This window comes from Acartia tonsa, chromosome 7 (assembly GCF_053477335.1).
Source record: "Acartia tonsa isolate MP-2025a chromosome 7, ASM5347733v1, whole genome shotgun sequence".
NCBI classification, from domain to species: Eukaryota; Metazoa; Arthropoda; class Copepoda; order Calanoida; family Acartiidae; genus Acartia; species Acartia tonsa.
Window position 1 is genome coordinate 15,447,092 of NC_137266.1, and position 23,738 is coordinate 15,470,829.

At 38.8% G+C, this 23,738-nt stretch overlaps 1 protein-coding gene across 1 annotated transcript in view; it reads right to left on the minus strand.

Moving 5' to 3' along the window:
- LOC145324153 (solute carrier family 35 member G1-like) overlaps window positions 1-23,738 on the minus strand; it is a 46,846-nt gene that overhangs the window by 19,441 nt on the left and 3,667 nt on the right. Inside the window, exons 3-8 of the mRNA XM_080166779.1 lie at window positions 19,136-19,221; window positions 18,850-18,942; window positions 15,496-15,574; window positions 12,998-13,095; window positions 12,338-12,391; window positions 1,600-1,697 (exon numbers count right to left, since the gene is read on the minus strand). Coding sequence (XP_080022905.1) covers window positions 1,600-1,697; window positions 12,338-12,391; window positions 12,998-13,095; window positions 15,496-15,574; window positions 18,850-18,942; window positions 19,136-19,221 — 508 coding nt within the window. The remainder of the gene's footprint in view (window positions 1-1,599; window positions 1,698-12,337; window positions 12,392-12,997; window positions 13,096-15,495; window positions 15,575-18,849; window positions 18,943-19,135; window positions 19,222-23,738) is intronic.

Sequence of the window (23,738 nt, forward strand, 5' to 3'; positions counted from 1 at the left end):
GACTTTTTTATAGAACTGTAAGTCAATTTCTATAAACGTGCCATTTCATTTATTTGTCTTTGACTATCTATCTATATATCATCCTAACTGTCTTTTTTATATATACTTATATCTGTCTGAATTTTTGTCTATCTATCTATCTGTCTTACAGTTCATGGTCTATCACTATTTCTATCTATCTATTTGTCTGTCTATCTATGCATTGCATAACCGTAATGCATATTTTCTATTTGTTTCATATATGTCTGTTTGTCTTTTCAAATCTAACCATCAGTCAAAATATCATTATCTATCTATCCATATATCGAAATATCCATCCAAGTATACATCTATTTATCTGGTTAGGAAATAAAGATGGAGGTCTACATACAAGGGTAACACCAGCTAGAATACAAGCTCCAAGCATCTCTCTATTTATCTACTTGGTTAGGAAATATAAATAGAGGCCTACATACAATGGTAACACCAGCTAGAATACAAGCTCCAAGTATCTATCTATCTATCTACCTGGTTAGGAAATATAAATGGAGGTCTGCAGACAAGGGTAACACCAGCTAGAATACAAGCTATCTATCTATCTATATATCGAAATATCTATCCACGTATACATCTATTTATCTGACTAGGAAATATAACTCCAGCTAGAATAACAGCTCCAAGTATCTACCTGGTTAGGGAATATAAATGGAGGCCTACAGACAAGGGTAACACCAGCTAAAATACAAGCTCCAAGTATCATATATCTATCTACCTGGTTAGGGAATATAAATGGAGGCCTACAGACAAGGGTAACACCAGCTAAAATACAAGCTCCAAGTATCATCTATCTATCTACCTGGTTAGGAAATATAAATGGAGGTCTACAGACAAGGTTAACACCAGCTAGAACACAAGCTCCAAGTATCATTTATATATCTATATACCTGGTTAGGAAATATGAATGGAGGTCTGCAGACAAGGGTAACAATAGCTAGAATTCAAGCTACAAGCATCTATCTATTTATCTACCTGAATACAAGCTCCAAGTATCTATTTATATATCTAACTGGTTAGGAAATGTGAATGGAGGCCCACAGACAAGGGTAACACTAGCTAAAATACAAGCTCCAAGTATCTATCTATTTATCTACCTGAATACAAGCTCCAAGTATCTACCTATTTACCTACCTGGTTAGGAAATATAAATGGAGGCCTACAGACAAGGGTAACACCAGCTAGAATACAAGCTTCAGTTATCTATCTTTTTATATACTTGGTTAGGAAATATAAATGAAGGTCTACAGACAAGGGTAACACCAGCTAGAATACAAGCTTCAGTTATCTATCTTTTTATATACTTGGTTAGGAAATATAAATGAAGGTCTACAGACAAGGGTAACACCAACTAGAATACAAGCTCCAAGTATCATATATCTATCTATATACCTGGTTAGGAAATATAAATGGAGGCCTATAGACAAGGGTAATTCAAGCTATAATACAAGCTCCAAGTATCAATCTATCTACCTGGTTAGGAAATATAAATGGAGGTCTACAGGTCTACAGAGAAGTGTAACATCAGCTAGAATAAAAGCTCCAAGTATCTATCTATCTATATACCTGGTTAGGAAATATGAATGGAGGTCTGCAGACAAGGGTAACACCAGCTAGAATACAAGCTCCAAGGACTAGCCGCAAAACTGTTAATCGCTCTCCTCCTAAAAAAGGTATTTTTAAATTTACAAAGAAATGTATAACTGAGGAATGAAAAGATTAAATGTACTACAAAATTTTTGGGTATATTCCCTTTCGTTGCAACGCCCCTTAAGGGACCATTATTTTATATAGCCCCTTCAAACTTCATAAAACCTTATACTAAATTTATTTTACACGCTTTTTGTTTGAATAAAAATTATATAATTAATTTGCAATGCAATGATTATAGTAAGAAATATTATACTTTAGTGTACAATTTACATATTTGTTTTGGCTTCTAAAAAATTGCAAAATAGAATAGAAACTTTTCCATGAGTAGCGCAGCACAATGTAAAATATAATTAGGAAAAAAGTCAAAGGTAGAACTAACTACTTTGGTTTAATTTAATTGTACTTGAGCTTTGCTTTTATGGATGCTGTTTTTTTTCAATTTTAAATGATGTAAGGTTTTACATTACCAAATAAATAAAATAAAAAAACTGAGATAATAGCAATTTTATAATTTAATTGATTTGTTATTAAGAATAAGAATTGTACTCTTGTATCTGATAAGCAAGGAGGGTGTAAGTGTATAAGGGATTTTCTCTGACATCGCATATAGACCACAAACAAAAAAATTTAGTATGGAGATATCCAAAGTGATATACAACGTATTGATATGGCCCCGCAGGGCTGGAGACCCCTGCAGGGATTGATTGAGTACAAGTGAAATCATAATAGTATTTTGATTATGTATGGGGGGGGGGGGTCGTGGGGGTCACCCTGACAATAAAATTATACCACTTTTGTTGTCCGAATTTACACCTCTCTAAAGCTAACACCACTACACCTTCTAACATTTTTGTTTGAGTGGGTAGTCAAATCTCTTCAGGTGCGCGCAAACCCCCTTTGTACTCCATACTGACCATAACTTTTTGACAAAGTTCAAGTGTTTTTTTTTCGTACTGCAATTATAAAAAGAACGTGAGCTACTGATAAGCTTTTAATTAAAACAACAACAAGTTTAATGAATAGCATTACAGTATATCTGCCCATTATTTGCACTTTAACACAAGGATAACAACGTCCATAAGAAGCAAAGCTTATAAATATTATGTAACAACGAAATATTGACAGATTGACGGACAAAGATTGTTAAAAGATATTCAATTATCTTACATTTTATCTTATTGCAGTTAACATAAGCGAATAACTCCTACGGTAAGACGGTCATACAAACATCAAATTTATACTAGCTGCGCTACTACAGAAAATATCAAGATGTGTTCTTAAAAGATAACAGGTTTATGTAATTGTCTTATTTGCATTTTTAAAAAAATATATAGGGGGAATTCAGTGCTCGATAAACACCTTAAGAGAAAGCACCGGAATAAACGCCCCCTATAAAAGGTTCAATGCATACGACTTAGGGACTTCCAAGCAAATGTTGTGCAATAAAAAGTTAAATTATTCAAAAACTTTGTAATGTACCTGTGATAGGTATTAAACATAGATTATTGTTCGCATTTTAGATTTTTTATTTTGATTAGCTGCGCATTTCGTAGACGACATAAACGTCCTTGTCAAGCACTTAGATTCTTATATAGTACGATTCCCCTTTAAGTTAGGTTACCTAACTTCAATTAATTACATTACATTATAGAATGTAATGGAACTTTAATTAAGAAAAATAAACTTTGTTTTATTTGAAAATAAATTATAGAAGAGGACAGTAAACTTAAAGACAAAGGTTGAGCAAACAATAGTTCCTTTCATACTTAGAATACTGCTTTTTCTACAGTGGCTTTATTTCCACAAATTTTTAGTAAATATATCTGAAATTGCCTTAATTTTATCTTTTATTTCATACATATTCTTTTGTTTTGTCAGCTTAGCATAGCTGCACTACGTAGAGTCATAAATGTCCTTGTTAAAAAATGATTCCTAATCCTTTTATTACTGTATCTAAATAATCTGCAATTAAGGTGTAATGTCTGAAGTACAAAATAGTACATGTTCATTTTACCATTAGTAATGTGCAATTTTTAAAATGCAACAGCTTTTTTTAAAACAGCAAATATTTCTATTATATTTAAATTTATATTGTAGAATTTACTAACTTATATTCTCCGCAAGAATAATAAAAAATGTAGTAAACAATTGGAGGGATAATTCATTTAACGTTCATCTGGTAAGCCGAGCGTTCTCGGCCCACGGGGTAACGAGTTCGGATTCAACGAGCCCTAGCCTTTAATTATTCTACCAAACAAACAAGCAGGATTCAATCATACAGAAATTATATATTTAAACTGAATAATATTTACAAGTTATGTTTACTATATATATACAACAAAATATAACAATGGTTAGGTTTGAAGGGGGTGTGGGGCGCTAGGGCTTAGCTCCCGACAGTAGACAGGCTGTGGGGGCAGCGGTGGTAAAAGGGGAGGCAACGCCTCCCGATTATATAAGCGCGTGAGGGACTCGTGATAGTTGCATGTTTGAGTCCCCTCCCCACATTTAGGCAGGCTAGTTTGACCGCTGGGTGCGGGGTCAACAGCGGTCATGAGATAGATGGTGATATAATAGGATTAGTGCAGGGGGTTTGTTATCATAAGTCACAGCGAAGCAACTCTGTAAACGGCCTGTCCGTCTGGGTGTCGTATTACCACAACCTCCCCTTCAAGGGTGGCGTGGCTCCTGAGCCACCAGGCCTTGAACCTGGGGATACGACAGCCTATGCCTGCGCCGGACAGGCAGTTCTTGGGGCACAGCTCGATGGAGGACAGCTCGGGCTACACAGGCTCCCTGGGACACTCGTTGCTCGGTCTGACTGTGATTGGTGATCAGCATTGTCAGCTCCTGGTTGGCTTCTAGGCGTGGGTTGGCGACGGCCAAGCCTCGCCGCTGGAAATTTTGCCTCGTCTGCAGGATCAGTTCTGTCGCGGCTGGTAGCTGGACACGGAGGCCTAGGCGGACTCTGGTGGTTCCTAAGGGTGGAATGGTGATGGCAAAGGGTGCATAGAACTCCATGGGGGCGCCTGCTTGATTCAGGTTGCTTGGTCTCCTAGCTCCTACCCGGATGGGGATGGCTGTCATCAGCAGGGGGCACATGGCTTCTTCTTCTTCTTCTGGGGCGGCCTCTTCCATCGCAGTGGCTGGCTCTTCTCCTACAGGCTCGCTGCTGGCTGGCAGGTTCTCCATGTCCGCGTCAGGGTTCCAGATGGCATCTCTGAGTGGCTCTGGAGCGGGCGGCGGCGGCGGTGGTTCATTGGGCTGCTCCTGCAGGTTCTCCTCTACTGGGTCACGATCTTGGCCGCTAGGCTGTGGGGCGGCTGCGGCTGGCTGGTGCACTGGGAGCTCTCCTGGGTTGCTAGCTGCGGGCGCCGCCGCTCCAACTGGCAGCTCGGTGGCATCCTCGTCGCCGTCCATGTCAACTTGGATGTCTGCTGGGATCTGGTGGGCAGTCACATCTCCAGTGTATTTGCGCAGTCGGCCTACATGCGCGGTAACTTCTGAGATCCTGGCTACTGGAGAGGCAGGTTTAATGACATAATGGACTTCTGTAGCTTTCCTCACTACTTTCCAGGGGCCAGTCCATCTCTTGGTAATCTTGGCTGCCTTCCCTGGCACCAGGCGGGGGGCCAGGTACCAGACCAAGTCTCCAACCTCATACTTAGCCGTGCCTTCGTAAGCTGCCGCGCTCCTCCTGATGGCTCCCTCCTCCTTCTGCTGGATGGCATCATACACTGCATAGTAGCGCTGCAAGAGAGCTTGGACGTTGGCTGGAACTGAAGCATATTCGGTCTCTGGCAGCCGTAGTACCATGTCCACCGGAAGTTTGGCCTCTCTCCCAAAGAAGGCCAGGAACGGGGTCACGCCAGTGGATCTGCAGGCCTTGGTGTTGTAGGCAAAGGCGATGGCAGGCAGGTGTGGCTCCCAGTTGTTATCGTCTCTGTCTAGGAACAGGCGCATGCCTGTGTTGAGCGTCCTATGAAACCTCTCCACTCGGTTGGACTGCGGATTGTAGGGTGGTGGATGTGTCAGGCCAATCTCAAGCCTGGAGGCCAGTTCCTGGAATACCTGGCCGGTAAATTCCATTCCATTGTCGGAATGGATCTTCAGGGGGCATCCGAACGTGGCCAGGTGGCGGTGCAACAGGGCTTCAGCCACCGTGAGGGTGCGCTTGTTGGGGATGGCGTAGAGGCTGACAAACCGGCTGAATCCATCTTGGCAGGTGAGGATGTAGCGGTTCCCAGCTGGGGTCTCTGGCAGTGGCCCCACCAGGTCGATGAATAGGACTTGCTGTGGATACCCCTGGCGGGAGGGCACGTGGATCCCCTGCTTCAGCCTCTCCTTGGTAACTTTCTGGACACACTCAGGGCAGGTTTGTACCATCAGGCGGACGTCACGGGCCAGGTTGGGCCACCAGAAGTGCATGGCAACGCGGGCGATAGTTGCGTCCATCCCAAAGTGCCCAGCCATGGGGGTCCCATGGGCTAGAAAGAACGCGTCCTGCTGGAGGGCCGAAGGCAGCAGGTATCTTGTCCTCTCTCCTGTCAGAGTCTGGTCAGTGGTGGTGAGGCAGCCATGCTCGTCAAGCCCCAGGGCTGGGAAGCGGCTGGCGTACTGCTGCTCGTCTCGTTCCTTGCCACGCAGCTCAGCCTTGGTTGGGGCTTTGCCATCAGCCACCCATTGGCGGACACGGAGCAGGAGGGGGTCCTGTGTCTGGGCCTCCAATACTCTAGCTGGATCCAGTCGGGCGGCAGGAGGCCGGCTAGCTGCGGACTCCCCTAGCTGGCAAAGGTTGTGGATATACTCAGCCTGCTCTGCTAATTCTTCGGCGCTAGCCGTTGGCATGTTGGCATCTTCCCGGCGGCTGAGGGCGTCGGCGTTGGTATTCTGGGTGCCAGGCCTGTGGCAGACGGTAAAGTCTAAGGCCGCTAGCTCCTCCTGCCAGCGGGCCACCATCCCTGTGGATGTGTTCAGTGATTTCATCTGTAGCAAGGCAGAGGAATCAGTGTTGATCTGGAAGCTGCGGTAGGACAAGATGCCGTGGAATTTTCGGATCCCATACATAATGGCGGCCATCTCTCCCTTCCAGGACGGGTAGCGCGTCTCAGGGTCGGTTGTCTTGCGCCCCACGGCGGCAATCAGCCTCTCCTTGCCCTCCTGGCATTGACTCAGTATGGCAGAGATGGCGCGGCTGCTGAAATCTGTGGTGAGCTGGAACACCGCTGGCAAATCAAACCTGGGCGGCGCTCGGATGGGGGCCTTGCGGAACTTGTCCTTGAGTTGCAGCAGCTGGGCTTCCATCTCAGGCGTCCAGGTTAGGGCCTTGGCCGTCTTCTGCCGATTCATCTCGTAGGTGAGGTCTGCATACTCTGGGATGAACAGGCGGTAGTATCCAAAGAACCCCAGCAACGCCAGCAAATCCTTGGGGGTGCTAGGGGCTGGCCAGTCCAAGATACGGTCAATATAGTCCTCTTGCATGGCTATCCCCTCACGGCTGAGGGTGTGGCCCAGATAATCCACCTTGGATCGGAACAGCTTGGTCTTGGCTGGCTTGAGGCGGATCCCTCCCCTGCGGTGGGCTTCCAAGACCTCTCGGAGCCTGGCCAGGTGGGCCCAGGTATCCTGGTAGAAGGTCAGGACGTCGTCAAGGTATGACTGGAGGTTGGCTGTGCCTAGTGGGTTTAGGACCCCTGCAATAAACCTGGAATAGACAGACGGTGCCGTAGCCAGGCCAAAGGGCATCCTTTTCCATTGATACAAGCCCCTGGGGGTGGTGAAGGCGGTGCAGGGCCGGCTGTCCTCGGACACACGGATGGTGTAGTATGCGGCCACCGCGTCTAAAGCACTGTAGACACGGTGCCCGCCAGCTCGTTCCACCAACTGCTGGATCCTAGGCAGGGGGTAGCTGTCCAGCTCCAGACACTTGTTGAGGGCTCTGTAGTTGACGGCCCAGCGGGTGCTCCCGTCCTTCTTCTTGATGGGCACCAGGGGGCTGCTCCAGGCGGAGTCTGACGGCTCTATAACTCCCTCCTGTAGCCAGGTGTCCAGTTGTTTCTCCAGTTCAGCCTCTTGCCGCGGGTTCAGATCCCTAAATCTCTGGCGGATCGGCTGGGTCCCTGGCTTGAGGCGCAGCTGCAACTCAACCACATCTGTGCAGCCGGGGGTAGAATTGGAGAAGACGTCCCTGTACTCTGACAACATAGTCCAGACCTCCTTCTTGAGCAAGGGGTCCTTGCGTAGGAACTCATTGTCTTCCATCTCCAGGGCCTCCCACAACTCCTGCATGTCTATAGGCTCAGCAGGTTCTTGGAACGAGTGGAGACGCGGGGGAGGCGTATCAGAGACCTCTAGAATGTCAGGTTTGACCAGCTCCCCTGCCACTGGGAGGCCAGCATCCAGCAAGAGGGGCACCTCCCCCTCATTGACCACCAGTACTCTAAACACAGTGGCAGAGCCAGGCCTGTGGGCATACAGGCCCTCTGGAATAACAAGATCCTCCCCAAACCTCTGTTCTGGGGCAGCTAGTTGAATGGCATCCTTGGTGCGATGGCCTACTAGCTCAACAGGGACCGCCATAACCCCGCGGCCAGGCAGGACCACCCGCTTGGCTGTGCGGAGCTGGGGTGGCTGGCTATCAGTTGGAGTGACAGCGCTTAGCCTATACGTGGCTGGTGCGGGGTCAGCCTTGGCTCCGGGACCCACCGGCCGCGACTTGACGGGCTCGGCTTCTGGAGGGGCTGACGTGTCGGAGCCAGGTGTGGCTCCGAGGGCGTCCGGCCACGATTTGACGGGCTCGGCGCTGGGAGAGGCCAAAGTGCTGGGTCCAGCTTTGGCTCCGTGGACGTCCGGCCGCGACTTGACGGGCACGGCGTCGGGAGAGGCTGGGGCCTGAGAGTTGAGTGTGGCTCCGGGTACATCAGACCGCGACTTGACGGGTCTGGACTCGGGCTTGGCTGGTGGACTGGCTGGAGGTCCCAGGTAGAGGGGGCCAGGTGGACACGGCTGGCCGTTGATAAAGGTGTCGGCGGAGAAGATTGGTTCTGGAGGGCTGGCAATCTCAGGAAACGTTGTTGGCAGGCTCTCCCTCGGCACCTTGGGCACTGGGGGCAACCCCATGGCTAGCAGGTTAGCTCCCTTGTGTGCGTTGAGCTCAGCGTCCACCCAGTGTGTTCCTTTCTCAACCACACGCGGCTGCTCAGGCAGGGGGCCTGGCAGGGGCCCCTCATAGCTTAGCTCTCTCTCGGCTGTCTCCCGGTCAATGGGGACGCCACGGAGTGGGATAAACTCCCCACGCACCCACAAGCAAGGTGGTTGCATGTCGAAACAGAGCCTAGTTCCGAACTCCTTGAGAAAATACCCTCCTAGGTTCAGAGGGTGTGAGAGGTTCCGGACCACAGTCACGTGGTATAGATGGAGTATAAGAGTGTGTGAGACTGCCATATATAACTCTTTTAACTTTCCTATTACCTGGAGGGGCTGACCTTCCTCATTAGCAGTCAGGATCTGGGTGTTGTCCGGAATCAACATGCGTTGCACGCCCATCGCGTGCATGAGGTGCTCAGAAATTACAGCAGACCCTGGTACACGGTTGCCAGAATCAATCATGGCATCAACCTGTACATGCTGGGCAGGGTCAGGGGTAGGAAACCTCACCCTGACATGGCAGGGGAAGTGGAGGTCCTGCCCTTGAGACAAGGGGGCCTCTCGTTCGGCTGGGGTTGGCAGAAACTTTGGTGGTGGCCGAACCGCAGCTATGGTGGTATCGCTTACCATGGTGGCTTAGACTGTAGCTTCGAATCACTAGAGCTTATTAATTATCACTTGGTCAACAATTTTATATTTATTCTTATCACTTGGTTGACATTTATACACACTTATGTGTTGTTATCACTAGGAGCTCTAGGTGCGATTCTGGAAGCACTGGCAGCAGGGAATGTCCGTCCTGCAAGGTTCAGAGGGGTGACGGTGGTAGGGAATGACCCGTCCTACAGCGCCGCTGGTTCGAATCCCGAAAATGGCGGCAGGGAATGGCCCGTCCTGCAGCGCCTCGGGTTCGAATCCTGGGAGGCAGCGGCAGGGAATGTCCCGTCCTGCCGTGCCTGTGGCTCAAAATCTGCTATCCGTCGCAGTGGTAGGGCTTACTTGTGTGCTGAAGCTTCGCAGCCACACATTGCCTTCTTAGGGAGACCAGCACCCAGCTGTCTGTCTCGTAGGTTTGGCCTGGGTGTCCTGGGGCTTGTCCCAGCTACACTTGCCAATTTAGACTCAGTTCTGTAGCCGTCTGAGCTAAATTATCCGATTGCCGTGGCTGCGCACCTAGCGCTACTCCTACACGACACGGAAAAAGCGTCTTAACTGGCGCTTTTAGCAGGCTAAATCTGCTTGCCGTAGGCCAGAGGCCCACATATTGCGTTCAAAATGATGGAAATTCGACCTAAAAAGGCCGTCTCATGGGTCAGTTGGCGGCTGATTGTCCCCTTACTTGCCAAAGGGTCCAATCAGAGGTAGAATAGGCTAGTTTCTGTAAGGCTCGATTGAAACACGCTGACACCAAGTTCTGGTAAGCCGAGCGTTCTCGGCCCACGGGGTAACGAGTTCGGATTCAACGAGCCCTAGCCTTTAATTATTCTACCAAACAAACAAGCAGGATTCAATCATACAGAAATTATATATTTAAACTGAATAATATTTACAAGTTATGTTTACTATATATATACAACAAAATATAACAATGGTTAGGTTTGAAGGGGGTGTGGGGCGCTAGGGCTTAGCTCCCGACGGTAGACAGGCTGTGGGGGCAGCGGTGGTAAAAGGGGAGGCAACGCCTCCCGATTATATAAGCGCGTGAGGGACTCGTGATAGTTGCATGTTTGAGTCCCCTCCCCACATTTAGGCAGGCTAGTTTGACCGCTGGGTGCGGGGTCAACAGCGGTCATGAGATAGATGGTGATATAATAGGATTAGTGCAGGGGGTTTGTTATCATAAGTCACAGCGAAGCAACTCTGTAAACGGCCTGTCCGTCTGGGTGTCGTATTACCACATTCATCGTCCTATTTTTACAATAATTTTATGGTTAAATGTATAAACATACTCAGATAGTGTCATAAAATTAAAAGCATTCATCCATTTATAAAAACCCAGTTTACTTTTACACATTTTTTACAACTAATTAGCCACATTAAGAGTTGCATGTTTCTGGGTACTTTTGAGGAGTCGAAATTAATCCTTTTAAAATCTTTAAATTACCAGAAAACTGTGCAAAGATATAAGCTTTTCTCGTATCCATTCGAATCCATTGGATAGGAACTGGTTCTTATCCATACGAAAAAACTAGCATCTTATTATAATCAGCTTTCTACGAATATAAAAATGTACAATCATAAGATTAAAACCAGTTTTTTAGTCCGTGCCTTCGGCACCTCGGGGCTAAACAAACTGGTTTTAATCTTATAATTGTACATTCTATATCCGCGAAAAGCTGTTTATAATACGATGCGAGAAATAACTATTACAATATTCTTTTTTGCAAAAGATCAATTTAAATATGTATGTTAACATGTTATGACAACATCCATAAAAGCGAAGCACTGAAACGGTAGGACAAACGGACATTGACACTTGTACGTAGAGTGTCTGAACTGAATAATCAAATATAAAATTATAAGAGTCGAAGCAAAATTGTAAGTAAATTTGTTGAAAAACTGCTTGATACAGGATAATGTTAATGGACATACTTACATTTTTAGGACTTGGTTATAGAGTTGCTTCGCTCAAATATTTTTTTTTGTTGTATCAATATACCAAAAATGAGATAAAACGGATAATAAGATCATATAAAAATTTGTTTTTTTAAAAAGTAGAAAAATCAACATGTTTAAAATGGACATACAGACATTATGGTAGTGATTATAGAGTTGCTACGCTTTCTAAATTGTACCTAATTACTACAGGAATCACCATGCAAAGTTTGAAATCGATAGGACAATTCTAACATGCCTAAATTAACGAATAAAAGCTATCTTATCTCGGATGGACGGACTTACGGACGGACGGACCGACCCTAATTATAGAAAAGCTTCGCTTTTAAAAAGGCTATATTAGGTGCTTATTGAGCACTGACTCCTTTATTGTAGGGGAGGGGGATTCTTTATATGCCTAACCCATGCGGGGTTATCCAACACTCAATATAATCTAACCTCCCCCCACCATTATCTTTAGATTATATCAGTGGTGGGGGGGATAAGGTTATATTGGGTGTTGGATAACCCCGCATGGGTTAGGAATAGGAAGATTCTTTGTGGGAATCTACCCATTAATTCAAAAGCAAAGCCTGTATATATTCAGAGTAGGTTCGTCCATAACTAGTTTCTATGTTCTTTAATTTAGGGCGACGCTTTTATAGTTTTTTGTCATTCTTCATTCAATAAGACAAATAAAAAATTAATGTATTATGTTTTTAATATAAATAATATGTATGAATTAGAAAACGCTCGGCAGCCATTTGGATGCTTTGGCATTTTTTGAAAGAAAGAGATTGGAATAATTGTTTCAGGTTTAGGTTTCTAGTTCCAAAATTTGATTTCCATTAGGCGTAAGCTGATAGGGTGCTGCCGAGCCCTAATTAAAATGTGAATTTAATTATCTTACTTAGGAAAACTGCAGCTGCTACCATAGTAACCAAAGGATCAGAAAACATGATAACTAAACAAAAATAATTAGTGATAGAATGATGTTTAGATTATAAGACGATTGTATATAATGTAGGATAGACAATGTAAATAATTATAAATAGATAAGACAAATAGGCTGTTGTATTGAGAATAAAAGGATAAATAGATCTATTGATTGAGGCAGAGGGTAAGTTAAAGAGATATATGGATGTATAGATGAAAGAATGGATGGATGGATGTGTGGATGAAGGGATATGTTGATGGATTAATAAATGGATTGATGATAGGCTGAATGAAAGAATGGTTAAAAGGATGTATAAATACATAGAAAAACGGGCAAACTAATGGTTATATAAAGCTATGGATATAGATAGAATATAGTCAGATAAAAAATAAGATCAATAGACAGAGTTAGATTGATAGATAGAGATAAAGATAGATAGATAGATACCTAGAGCATCACTGACAGGCATATAGACCACAGACAGAAGAGCTGATATAGATAGAAAGATAGATAGATAGATAGATACCTAGAGCATCACTGAGTGGCATATAGACCACAGACAGAAGAGCACATATAGATAGAAAGATACATGAATAATTAGAAAGATAGTGAGAAAGATAGATAGATAGATACCTAGAGCATCACTGACAGGCATATAGACCACGGATAGAAGAGCACATATAAATGAGAAGGCTCCAGCAATACCTTGGATCATCACAAATAACTTCTCCCTAGAAAACAAAATAAGATTGAATATGGATTCTATACCTATAATTAGGGTTGGGCCGGATATCCGGTCGGATACCGGATATTGAAACTATCCGGATACCGGGTATCTGGCTGATTGTTGAAGCGAGATATCCAGTTATCCGGTAATTTTCCGGATATCAAACGTTGGCCAGATATCCGGCCCAACCCTACCTATAATACGTTCCTAGAGAGGGGGAAGGGGGTTGGTCAACCCTTACAATGTCAACTTTAAATCTAAAAAAAAGTAAAAAAAAATGTGAGAATTTTTTTTTCTGGAGACGATTTTTCATAAAAAATATCTTTCCCCAAAATAGCTATAAATCTTCTCAGGACCTATAAAGGCTTCTCTTCAAAGAAGAACCACAACGGTCTAGTTGTTAGCGATTTCTGCAGCTACAGATAGACAGACAATATAGATAAATATAGTATGTATATTTGTTGTTGACCTTATCAGATTTTTGTAGTAATTTAGTAGAATTTATTTTATCCTTAAAACTCCATAATAATTAGCAGATTTACCAAATAATTTTAATATTTCATAATTTTAAAACTTAAGCATAAAATCTTTTAAACATACTTTTTTTAATAAATTTATTTCACCCATTATTAGGCATTTACAAAATTGAAATGTAACATAAAAATGAAAAAACAGCAATCATGAAAGATTATAAAATTATTTGGATCTGCTGGAATTCGCGGTAAAATGTTCCTGGGGTCGATTTTCTCTAAAAAATGTATTTTAAAGTTTGCTAGCAGCCTAACTGCTGCCCGCAAATAAGCGGCATAAGAAGGCTTTTTAATATGCTTTAAGAAATCACATGAGGCACATAGAGAGTTTGGCTGAGGAAAACGCGCGTAAAACTTTGTTTGTTGATTAAAATGGTGTGCGTACATGAAATGTCCAACCATTTGACCCTAACAGTCTTAAGGTTCAATTTTATTTTTAGAGATAATCGAACCATTAGAGTAACCAAAGGGTTAAATAACTGTATCTCCCCATCGCAACCACCTTGTGCAACCTTTATATTGGGTCATTGAAAATCAACCAATGGTGTCGCTTATATTAACACAGCCAATTAGCAGAAAATAATTTAGAAGTCGACGAAGAAAGTCGTTAAAAAAGAAGGGAGGTAGTCTGTATATACATCTATACTATAGATCTGTTATCGATCCAATGAACATTTTACCGTGAACTGCATCTGTTTCATTTATTCTCATGGAAACAGTGTGTATGGTCGGGATTTATCCCCAAAATTATAGGTTCTTTAAAAGGGCAAATTTCCAATGTTTTTAATAATGTTATGTTCGTATTAAATATTAATCTGTGTTTTTTTGCTTTCAATAGCATTTTTTGAGTTAAGTAAAGCATCTTATTATAATATAGGCATAATTGCATTAAAACATTACATAATTTAGCGCTTTCACACGAGGCTATTAATGAGGCAAAGGGGCTACTTTTTATTTGTTCGTTTATAACTTTTGGTAAGGTTAGGTTATGATCTATTGTGTCCTTAGGTAGCCCTGCAAGTTTTGGCCACCACAAAGCACCTATAATTAATATCCATTAGAACGTGCCAAATTTTATCACTACTATGAAAATAAAAATTAAATGTTTAAAAAGCTAAATAAAGGTAATATAAAGTAGAAAGTCACGTGTCTGTATCTATGTTCGCTGAGATCACTTAAATAGTTTGACTGATCCATGGACGTCCAACAATTTTAAGTAAAGTTTCCGTTGATTCTCAAATGTCTATTTCATAAGGAGATGTGACACCACACCCCATCCCGAGAAATATATACACCCCTCTCTTGGAGCGCTGTATCTCGAGGCGAGGGGCGCAGAAACTAGCTATCGAAAAAGGTAGCATGACTGTCTTTTTTATTTTTGTTGTGTGTCTAGACTCCTAAAGTAAAAACATTTATAAAAAGATAAACTCTGAGATAAGATGTTTAACAATAAAAATGTTACTTTTTATATTTATCTAAATATAATGATCTGTAGCTTTTAACGTTACTTTTTAAAATTTAACACATCTACTAGGTTTTTTGTATATTTTAAATAAAGTTAAGGATCTTTTCCTTACCCAATCTCTTAAAATTCAGAGCCTCTAGTCAATTGTATTATCTTTATAAAAAAATATACGGTCATCAATCAAAAATTTGTTTAGTAAATTAAAATAAGTAAACTAAAAACATAAAATTCTGTCCAAAAAATAAGATATATTACATGAGAATAAAAATATTGGTTATAGTCAAATTCAAAGATTCATTTGTTTTATAAAATCATGGGTATAGCTTGTTACTGAATGTAACTTGTAAGCCATAACATTCAAGACGTCACTTGCATGACAAAGTAGAAAAAAAAATGAAAAAGTACTTACTTATTATCTTTGGGAAGAAACCGATAATTTCTCATCCAGGAGAAAAATGATAAAACAGCAACTTGAAAAACTCCTCTCACTGTCAAAAAAGAACACAACTATTTTCTTCTCATAATGGATATACGTGGATATTATGACAGTGAAAAATTGTCGTCAATTTAGGTTGCTAACTTATAACTCATTTATTAGACAGTTCGTAAATACAGTAGAAAGGGAGTGGATGGGGTAAAAGGGGTGGATGGAGAGTATATAATATATTATAGTTATTTTAGCCTTCTGCAAGTTTCACTTTATTATAGAGACCATAAAAAAAACCTTTTCTAGGCAGCTGAAGTAAAAATTGGCTGCTTCAATTGGAATTTTTACAATCTAGCGCAATTCAGTTGCTACAAAACTTTGCAGACAACTACAGATTGAATATTATTTTAAAGAAATGTGAAGACATTGTTGAATGTTGATAAGTTTGGTAAACCTACCAGTGTTCAAACTTTTCAACAAATAATTTCAATTAAAAGATGGGGTAAGATGAAAATCAATTTTTCTTCCATAGTCCTAAAACAGATATTTCTAAGCTTTCAGTTCAATATTTGAACTTTATTCATACCTATAATATTTACTTAGAACATAACCTAAATGTATTTTAAATTTATTTACTGTATATTTCGCGAGTAATTAAACTTTAAACTTTTTGATAAAAAAAACTGCAAAAAAGTAAATAGATAGAGATAGGATGAATCGTACTACATAGTCAGGGATCATAAGGGATAAGACAATGGAAGATAAATTGATGTACACCACTTATAAGGGTAAAAAATTTACTATTATTAATGCAATGGTGAAAAAGTTTGGACACGTTAGGGATGTACATCCTAATCAAGAAAAAGGAAAGTCTCAAAAGTCTATGAGCCAACGAAAAAAGTCGTATCTAAAAAATATTGGGACCAGTATTATTTTTAGTTCAATAACCCCTCCCTCCTTGCTACTTAGTACAGTAGCTGATAAATGTTTATTTAACTGATTAGCTTATAAAATTTAATCTTTAGGTAATTTTCTTATTGACGCAACTTTAAGTTATCAAATTTATAAATTTGCCGCTGAAATGACCCATTTGGCATAATACCAGCGCGTTTGTTCATTTTAGCGGCAAGTTATCAGTTCAGAAATTCAAACTTGTATCATTTACTTACTATTTATGTCATAAGTACAGAAACGATATTTTTGCCCTTTTAATACCCGCATTTCTTTTACAGCTTTTTTTTAGTGAGAATAGAAAAGGAAATATTCAGGGAAAGGGGATTATTGAACTTAAAACACTTTCAGTCATTTGTTGTCTTAAAAACTTTGGATGCCTTGCTTAATTGACATTGGGAGAATTTTGTACTATTACAAAAAAAACAAGGATGATTAAATTCAAAAGAAATATAATATGATTTTCAATTTGGCAAGAACGATTATTAGCGAAGTAAATAAACTGTAAGAAAAGCTTTGCTACAAAATACTTTTAATTTGAAAAAACTATTATGCCTTACTTAAATATACATATATACACTTTCTTTTACTAAAATTTCTTTTAATAAAAGTCCAATCATAGGTATTGTATATTATCAAACAATTTTGTTATACCAAGTAGTAAGATTTTTGGCTGTAGTAAAGGATCTCGCTAACCACAGAACTGATTTGGTTCTCTTTTACAATGAAGCTTAATATATGGATTTTTAAAAACTTTTTATATCAAAAATAAAATATAAAACCAGGGGATCATTTTCCCCATTTCCCCCCATGAAACTTCAAAGCGCCAAGAAGATTCAATGGGCTTAGCTACTATAGATACACAAAGTAGCTTGATGTCCGTCTGTCCTAAAAGATCTCGGTAACCACTGAGACGATTAAATTCTACTCTTCAGGGCATATATCTACTGGTCCTGTGGTGGTTTTAAACTATTTTCTTGGGAGTGGAACACAAAAACAAAAAATCCCCCTCAATTTTAAATAAAATTAATTTGAAATTAGTGGTCGCACCACCAGAGGTACTTTTTTTATTACCTCTTGGGGCAAAGCCCCTAGAGGCTAGAGGCGAACCCGCTAGTAGATACACAAAGTGCTATCAATATATTAAACTTTAATCATACAAAGCTTATTTTTCCTCTTAGTGAAAAGAGTTAAATGATCCAATCAAAGTCAATCGATCAAATGTCACAAAAAAAATCTGAATATTCAAAATATTCGTTGTTAATGTAAGTGATGTAATATTTACAAAGTTCATAATATTTCAAAGAGTGGTGTGCACAGGATTTTGATAACGGGGTAAAACCCACCTTATTTCTAAATTGAAGGTTGGTGAAGGAGGTGTTTTACAAACAATAGGAGGGATCTTATCCCACAACAAAGTAAATTTTACTGTAAAGTCACAAAAAAGGTTTCCTTTCATTGGTAGGTAAAAGTATGCGCTTTTTTTTTCTTTACGAGTATTAATAGATATTGACAAGGTAAAGTGTGTCATCAATTTAGGTTGATAATATGGACCTTATTCATTGGTCTGTTCGTTAATCCGGTAGGAGAGAAAGGAATGAGGTAAATGTAGTGGATGGGGGTATTGTTATTTTAGCCAGTTGCGAATCTTACTTTATCAGAGTACATGAAAATCTAGTGCAACATCCAAGTAATAATTTATCGATTAGTGTAGGGGATGCCTTTCATTCCAAATTACATTACTTTAATAATAGGATTTCTTACTGGGAAATAAGATTTACTCAGCTGCTGTTTACGATAGTACTTATTTGTTTGAATACAAATTGCTGGTCAGTTTTTTTTGACAGTGAATTGAATATTAATGTTGATATCCTTATTTATTTTGATTGTTTAAAATGCATTTAAGATTTTATATATTAAATGCATTATTAATTTGTTTACCCTATCTTTACCTGTCAATTATGATTATTATTGAAATATATACTTACATATTTATTAATTTATAAAAGGATTAAAAAGAACAAAGGCTTCATGATTAACATGTAATACCTTATTTTAGTAGCTGTCAATTTGTTTACAGTATAATTATTGGAATTTTTTAAAATAATATCTTTTTAAAATCATGTACAATTATACAAAATTTGCAGATAAGAAAACAATGAATTATGCAAAAGTATAAAATCTATTCCATGGTTCTTTCTTTTACAACTTTTGCAAAATGTGTTGGTTTGTTAATAATGCAGTAAGAAATATAGGATTTGAATATGAAAAAAGGAAATTTATCCAACTGCTAATTTGTTTTGTATTTTTGAAATCTATGTTTACCTTATTATGAACGTACTAATCTTTGTTAATGTAATAAAAATAATATATATTTGTGTTTTCCTAGGATAGCATCACAAGCCACCACGTTGAATTCTTTGATTATAAAATTATTTGTTGTAAACAGGATTCCAGATACTGTAGACAGTAACAAACCTAAATAGATATATAGATAGATAGAAAGATAGATAGATAGATAGATAGATAGATAGATAGATAGATAGATAGATAGATAGATAGATAGATAGATAGATAGATAGATAGATAGATAGATAGATAGATAGATAGATAGATAGACAGATAGATAGATAGATAGATAGATAGATAGATAGATAGATAGATAGATTACCTTTAAGAAAAGTGCATCTCTCTGAGGAGAAAAAGCTTTGTCTTGTTTCTGGAATGGAGGAAGGTGGAGTTGTCTTTAATGTTCGCCTAAAAAAATTAATTTTTTTATCTTGTAATGTTTCTACCTTTAACTATATAAACATAAGAAAGTTCTAGAAGATGTTTTTTTTCATACCATGATATGGAGAAAATAACTTATTTTCTAAATCTATGTATCTATCTACGTAATATTTTTTTACTTGAATTCTATCATAAAATAAAATTTCAAAATGTTAATCAATCACACTATTTACACAGTGAATGGACAATGGATATTTTTTTGGTTTGTTCATTTTGGGAAAGATATGGAGCAATGCAAGTTTTCTGGCTTCACTTTTAGACTTTGCAGGAGGTTTAATAATATGAGACATGTGCCTTAATACATTAAAACCAAACAGGTAAAAATGTATTCAATAGAAGGGTTACAAATAATGAGGAATAGTCATTAATTAATAATGTGCGGTTATCTCGCACTGCATATAAATACGCAAAAAAAACTTATTTTGCTCGTTTTTTCCTAAGTTAAACTTTCCCTGTGCATCATTGAATCTTGACAATGCCGATAATTTGGGGGTCTTCTTATGTTACTTAAACGGTGGGCTGGCATGTTATTCTGCCGTTTGGCAGCAAGCAGCCTTTAAAATACATAGATTTTTAAAGTTAATCGTTGCAGTATATCCGAAATAATTCATTAGTAAATAATAATATTACTTCTAAAACATAGGAAAAAAGGAATAAATTTAAAATAGTCTAAATCGTGGTTGTAGTTCTTTCATTAAAACTTCATTTGTGCTGTTATCAAATCAACATAACACCATAGTGATGTATGGGTCTATTATTTGTATACCGTTACGTTTTGTATAAAAGTATTAATATGTAATTTGTTAAAAAATTACCATACTACACTATGATTTTAATTTTCGGAGCCAACTGGCTCTCGAAGCCGGCTCCTTACAACATAAATAATTGTCGCTAGGACAAGGACGTCTAAAGGGGGGGGGAGTAAAGAGGTGATTACCCCCACCCCCCCCCCAAAAAAAAAAAAAATAAAAAGCTTGGATGCCCCTACGCTAGGACCACGGTTGAATTGATTGAACTTCAATATGAATTATTTCGTAATTATATAGAATTTTTGCAAAGATCATTAGATACTTTTATGAAAATATACTAGTTTATACATCTTTATCAACTGATCTTCTTTTTGTCCCATTTTATTTAGAGATTAATTAGAATGTTAAAAAACACCAATGAAAGCAAAAATCTAAAGTTGTATGACAAACAAACATAAACATTTGTAGGGTGTCAGAACTTATTAAGCAGAATACAATTGAGTTGCTAGCCTTGTAGCTTTAAAATGAAAAGCAACTTGAGCATGCTGAATACTAAAAAATAATTTTATTAAAAATCAAAAATAAATGTTCCTAACCATCTAACATATTTCTATTGTCAACAATAACTCTTTCAACACGCAGTAGGCATATGTAAGTGTTAAGAAAACAATTTATTATACATTTATCAAACTTTAAAAGCAAAGCTTTTCTATAATTATAGTTCATTAAAATACCCCTCCATGGAAATTGATAGAGATCGGACATTATCCTAATTTTTAAGAAAAAAATACAATTTGAGTGTGGATAGATTTATTATTATTTATGGATGTTGTCAGCCTTGTTGATTTATATTATGTAAATATTTCATATTAAAGCTTGTACAAAATTTTATAGTCAAATTGTTTACATAAAATATTATGTTATTTAATAGGTAATCACTTTGTAAGTCTATCCATCCCTTAGTCCGTAACGGTGTGGGGAAAAATTTAACTTCTCGGGTGCTATTCCAAAAAAAAACCATTTCTTTTGTAGATTCTCTATAACAATGAGCATTTTTACTATTGCAGACAACCAACCAGGGGCGTCCAAGCTTTTTTATTTGGGGGGGGGGGGTAAAAAATTGTTAAGGGGGGGGGGTAATTTGCTTTGGGGGGAGGTAAAATGGCGCGCTTTTTTTACCCCCCCCCCAAAATTTTTACCCCGGGGGTAATATTTGCTTGTGGGGGGTAATTACCCCCCGTGAAATCTGTTGGCAGGGGTAAAATTTTTTGGGGGGTTAATTTGATAATGTATTAATATTCAGTAGTAAAAATGTGCGCAAAGCGCGCCAAAATTTTTTATTGTTAGGGATTTTTTAAAAAATTGTTTAGGGGGGGTAAATACTAGGGTGGGTTCATATCGGAATTAGCCAAACGGGGATATGCAACAGATAAAATTAACCTTAAAAACATTTCTGACCGAAAAAGAATTTTAAATAATTGAGTTTTAGAACACAACCACTTAAAAATATAATTCATTACTTATTAGTATGCAAAGACGACATTCAAAAATTTTTTGAATCAGAACTATGGCTTCATGGTGCTCCCTGGAAAGGCCTTGAGGAGCTGAATCAGGAACTTTTGTCCGGTTCAAAATATCTCGTTCCTAGTCTTAGAAATCACTAAAAAACCACAATTTTTTAAGGTTTATTGAGAATTGTCCAATTTGTAGAGGTTTTTTAGATTTTCTCAGGCTAGGAACGAGATTTTTTGAAACGGACAAAAGTTCTGATTCAATAAATTTTTCACTCCCATTTACAAATAGCTATACAATTGAATGTCTGGTCGTCAGCGGTTTTAAGACTTAGGATAAATTTTAAATCATCCAGAGGTGTATTATATCTATATAAATTGAGTGCAGATCCCCGCTTTGGCCTCAGAAAAAAAATGTCCAAAATCGACCCACCCTAGTAAATACCCCCTCCTAAATGGTTGGGGGTGCCTAGGGCACCCCCAAAGTAGGGGTAAATTTTAAATTGAAGGGGTAAAATGAAAAATATTTTGCACCCCCAAATTCGTTATTTTGGGGGGGGGTTTATCACCCCCCCCCCCTTGGATGTCTATGCAACCAACCCACTAATTAATCCAAAAAGTAGCACCAGATATAGCAGGGATGGGTGTTATTATTAAACATTTTAAAGTGATAATTAATTATCAATAAGTATTTTGTGATGTGTGTACAAAATTTCAATAATTTTGCATAAAATCTTATAAAATCATATGATAACAAGAATGTCAACATCCATTAGTTGAATATTATATAAAGATAATTAGATAGATAATAGATTTGTTAGGTAGATATGCATTTGTTAAAAGAACCTTTACAAAAGTTTCTACTAGTACTACTAAAATATTCAACAACAAAAAAATGATAAATTAATAAGTTTATTGGGTACAAGTTTTGTTAAAATTATTTTGTTCTCAAACATGTATAAAATATTATACATATATGTATGTAAGTAAGTATGTCAAAATGGATCGTCATATTGATTAAAATCTTGTTTTTCTAGCTATCATAATGACAATAATTTTTGTTACTCCAATAAAATTGTTATTTCTAAGACGATTATTTACAATATTATCAGTAATACATCTCTCTGATGATTATCCCATAGAAGATAAAAATCATTCTTAAACTGTTTTTAACAAGGATGACAACATCCATAAAAGCGAAGCTCTGAAATGAAAGGACAAACGAACATTAACACTTGTAGATTGTCAGAACTGAATTAGCAGAATATTAATGCATCATTACAAACAAGCAAGCAAATTTGTTGCAAAACTACATATATAGATGATAATGTTTAAGGACATACTTACATTTTTGGGACTTTATAGAGATGCTTTGCTTATAACATTGTACCTTGTTGTAATAGGAATCAGTTTTCAAAAAATCAGAAAAATCGGATAATTTTAACATACAAAAATTTGTTGTCAAAAAAGTTAAAAAAAAAGAGCTAACTCTCTGTGACGGACGTACGGACGGACCGACCCTAATTATAGTAAAGCTTCGTTTTTAAATACATTAAACAAAGTTACGTACCCAAAGACTTTAAGCCTACAATTGGGGTATCGTATTTATAAAATATACAGTCAAATGTCCATATTTCATTTCTGCTTATATAGCAAGATATTGTGATACAGTATTTTCTATCTCATTTTGTGTGTGAAAGTTAGTAGGCTATAACTCGTTGACTTTTTAAATATGGGTATGACACATAACTGAGAGTTGAAATTTTTTTAATGTCTCAATCCTGGCGGGCACAGGATGCCAGCAAACCTGGCAGAGTCATACAGGTAAAGAGCTTAAACGAAGTATTTTATCTTACCAAAATACTAAAATATCCTCTAGTAGTAATCACTTATATAAAATATAGGTGTTCAAGTCAATTTCAGGTTCAAGGTATGATCCTGCAGGTCCTGATCCTCCAGGTCTTCAGAAATCTTTAAAAGCCTCCTGTGGCCGCAATTTTTTACTTAGATGCTTTTAAATTTTAAACTTATGCTTTTCTTATATGTCTACACAACGTATTAAAATTTCATAAAGATCCGCCGCCGTTTTCCCGCCGACTGCGGCGGCTGGTAGCTGCAAAGTACAGCTGCGGCCGCCGAAATTTATGTTTTTAGATTTCTAATGTAAAATTTACATAAAGATAAACATTTTCTGATAAAAAAATTTTTAGCTTCAAGAATAAGA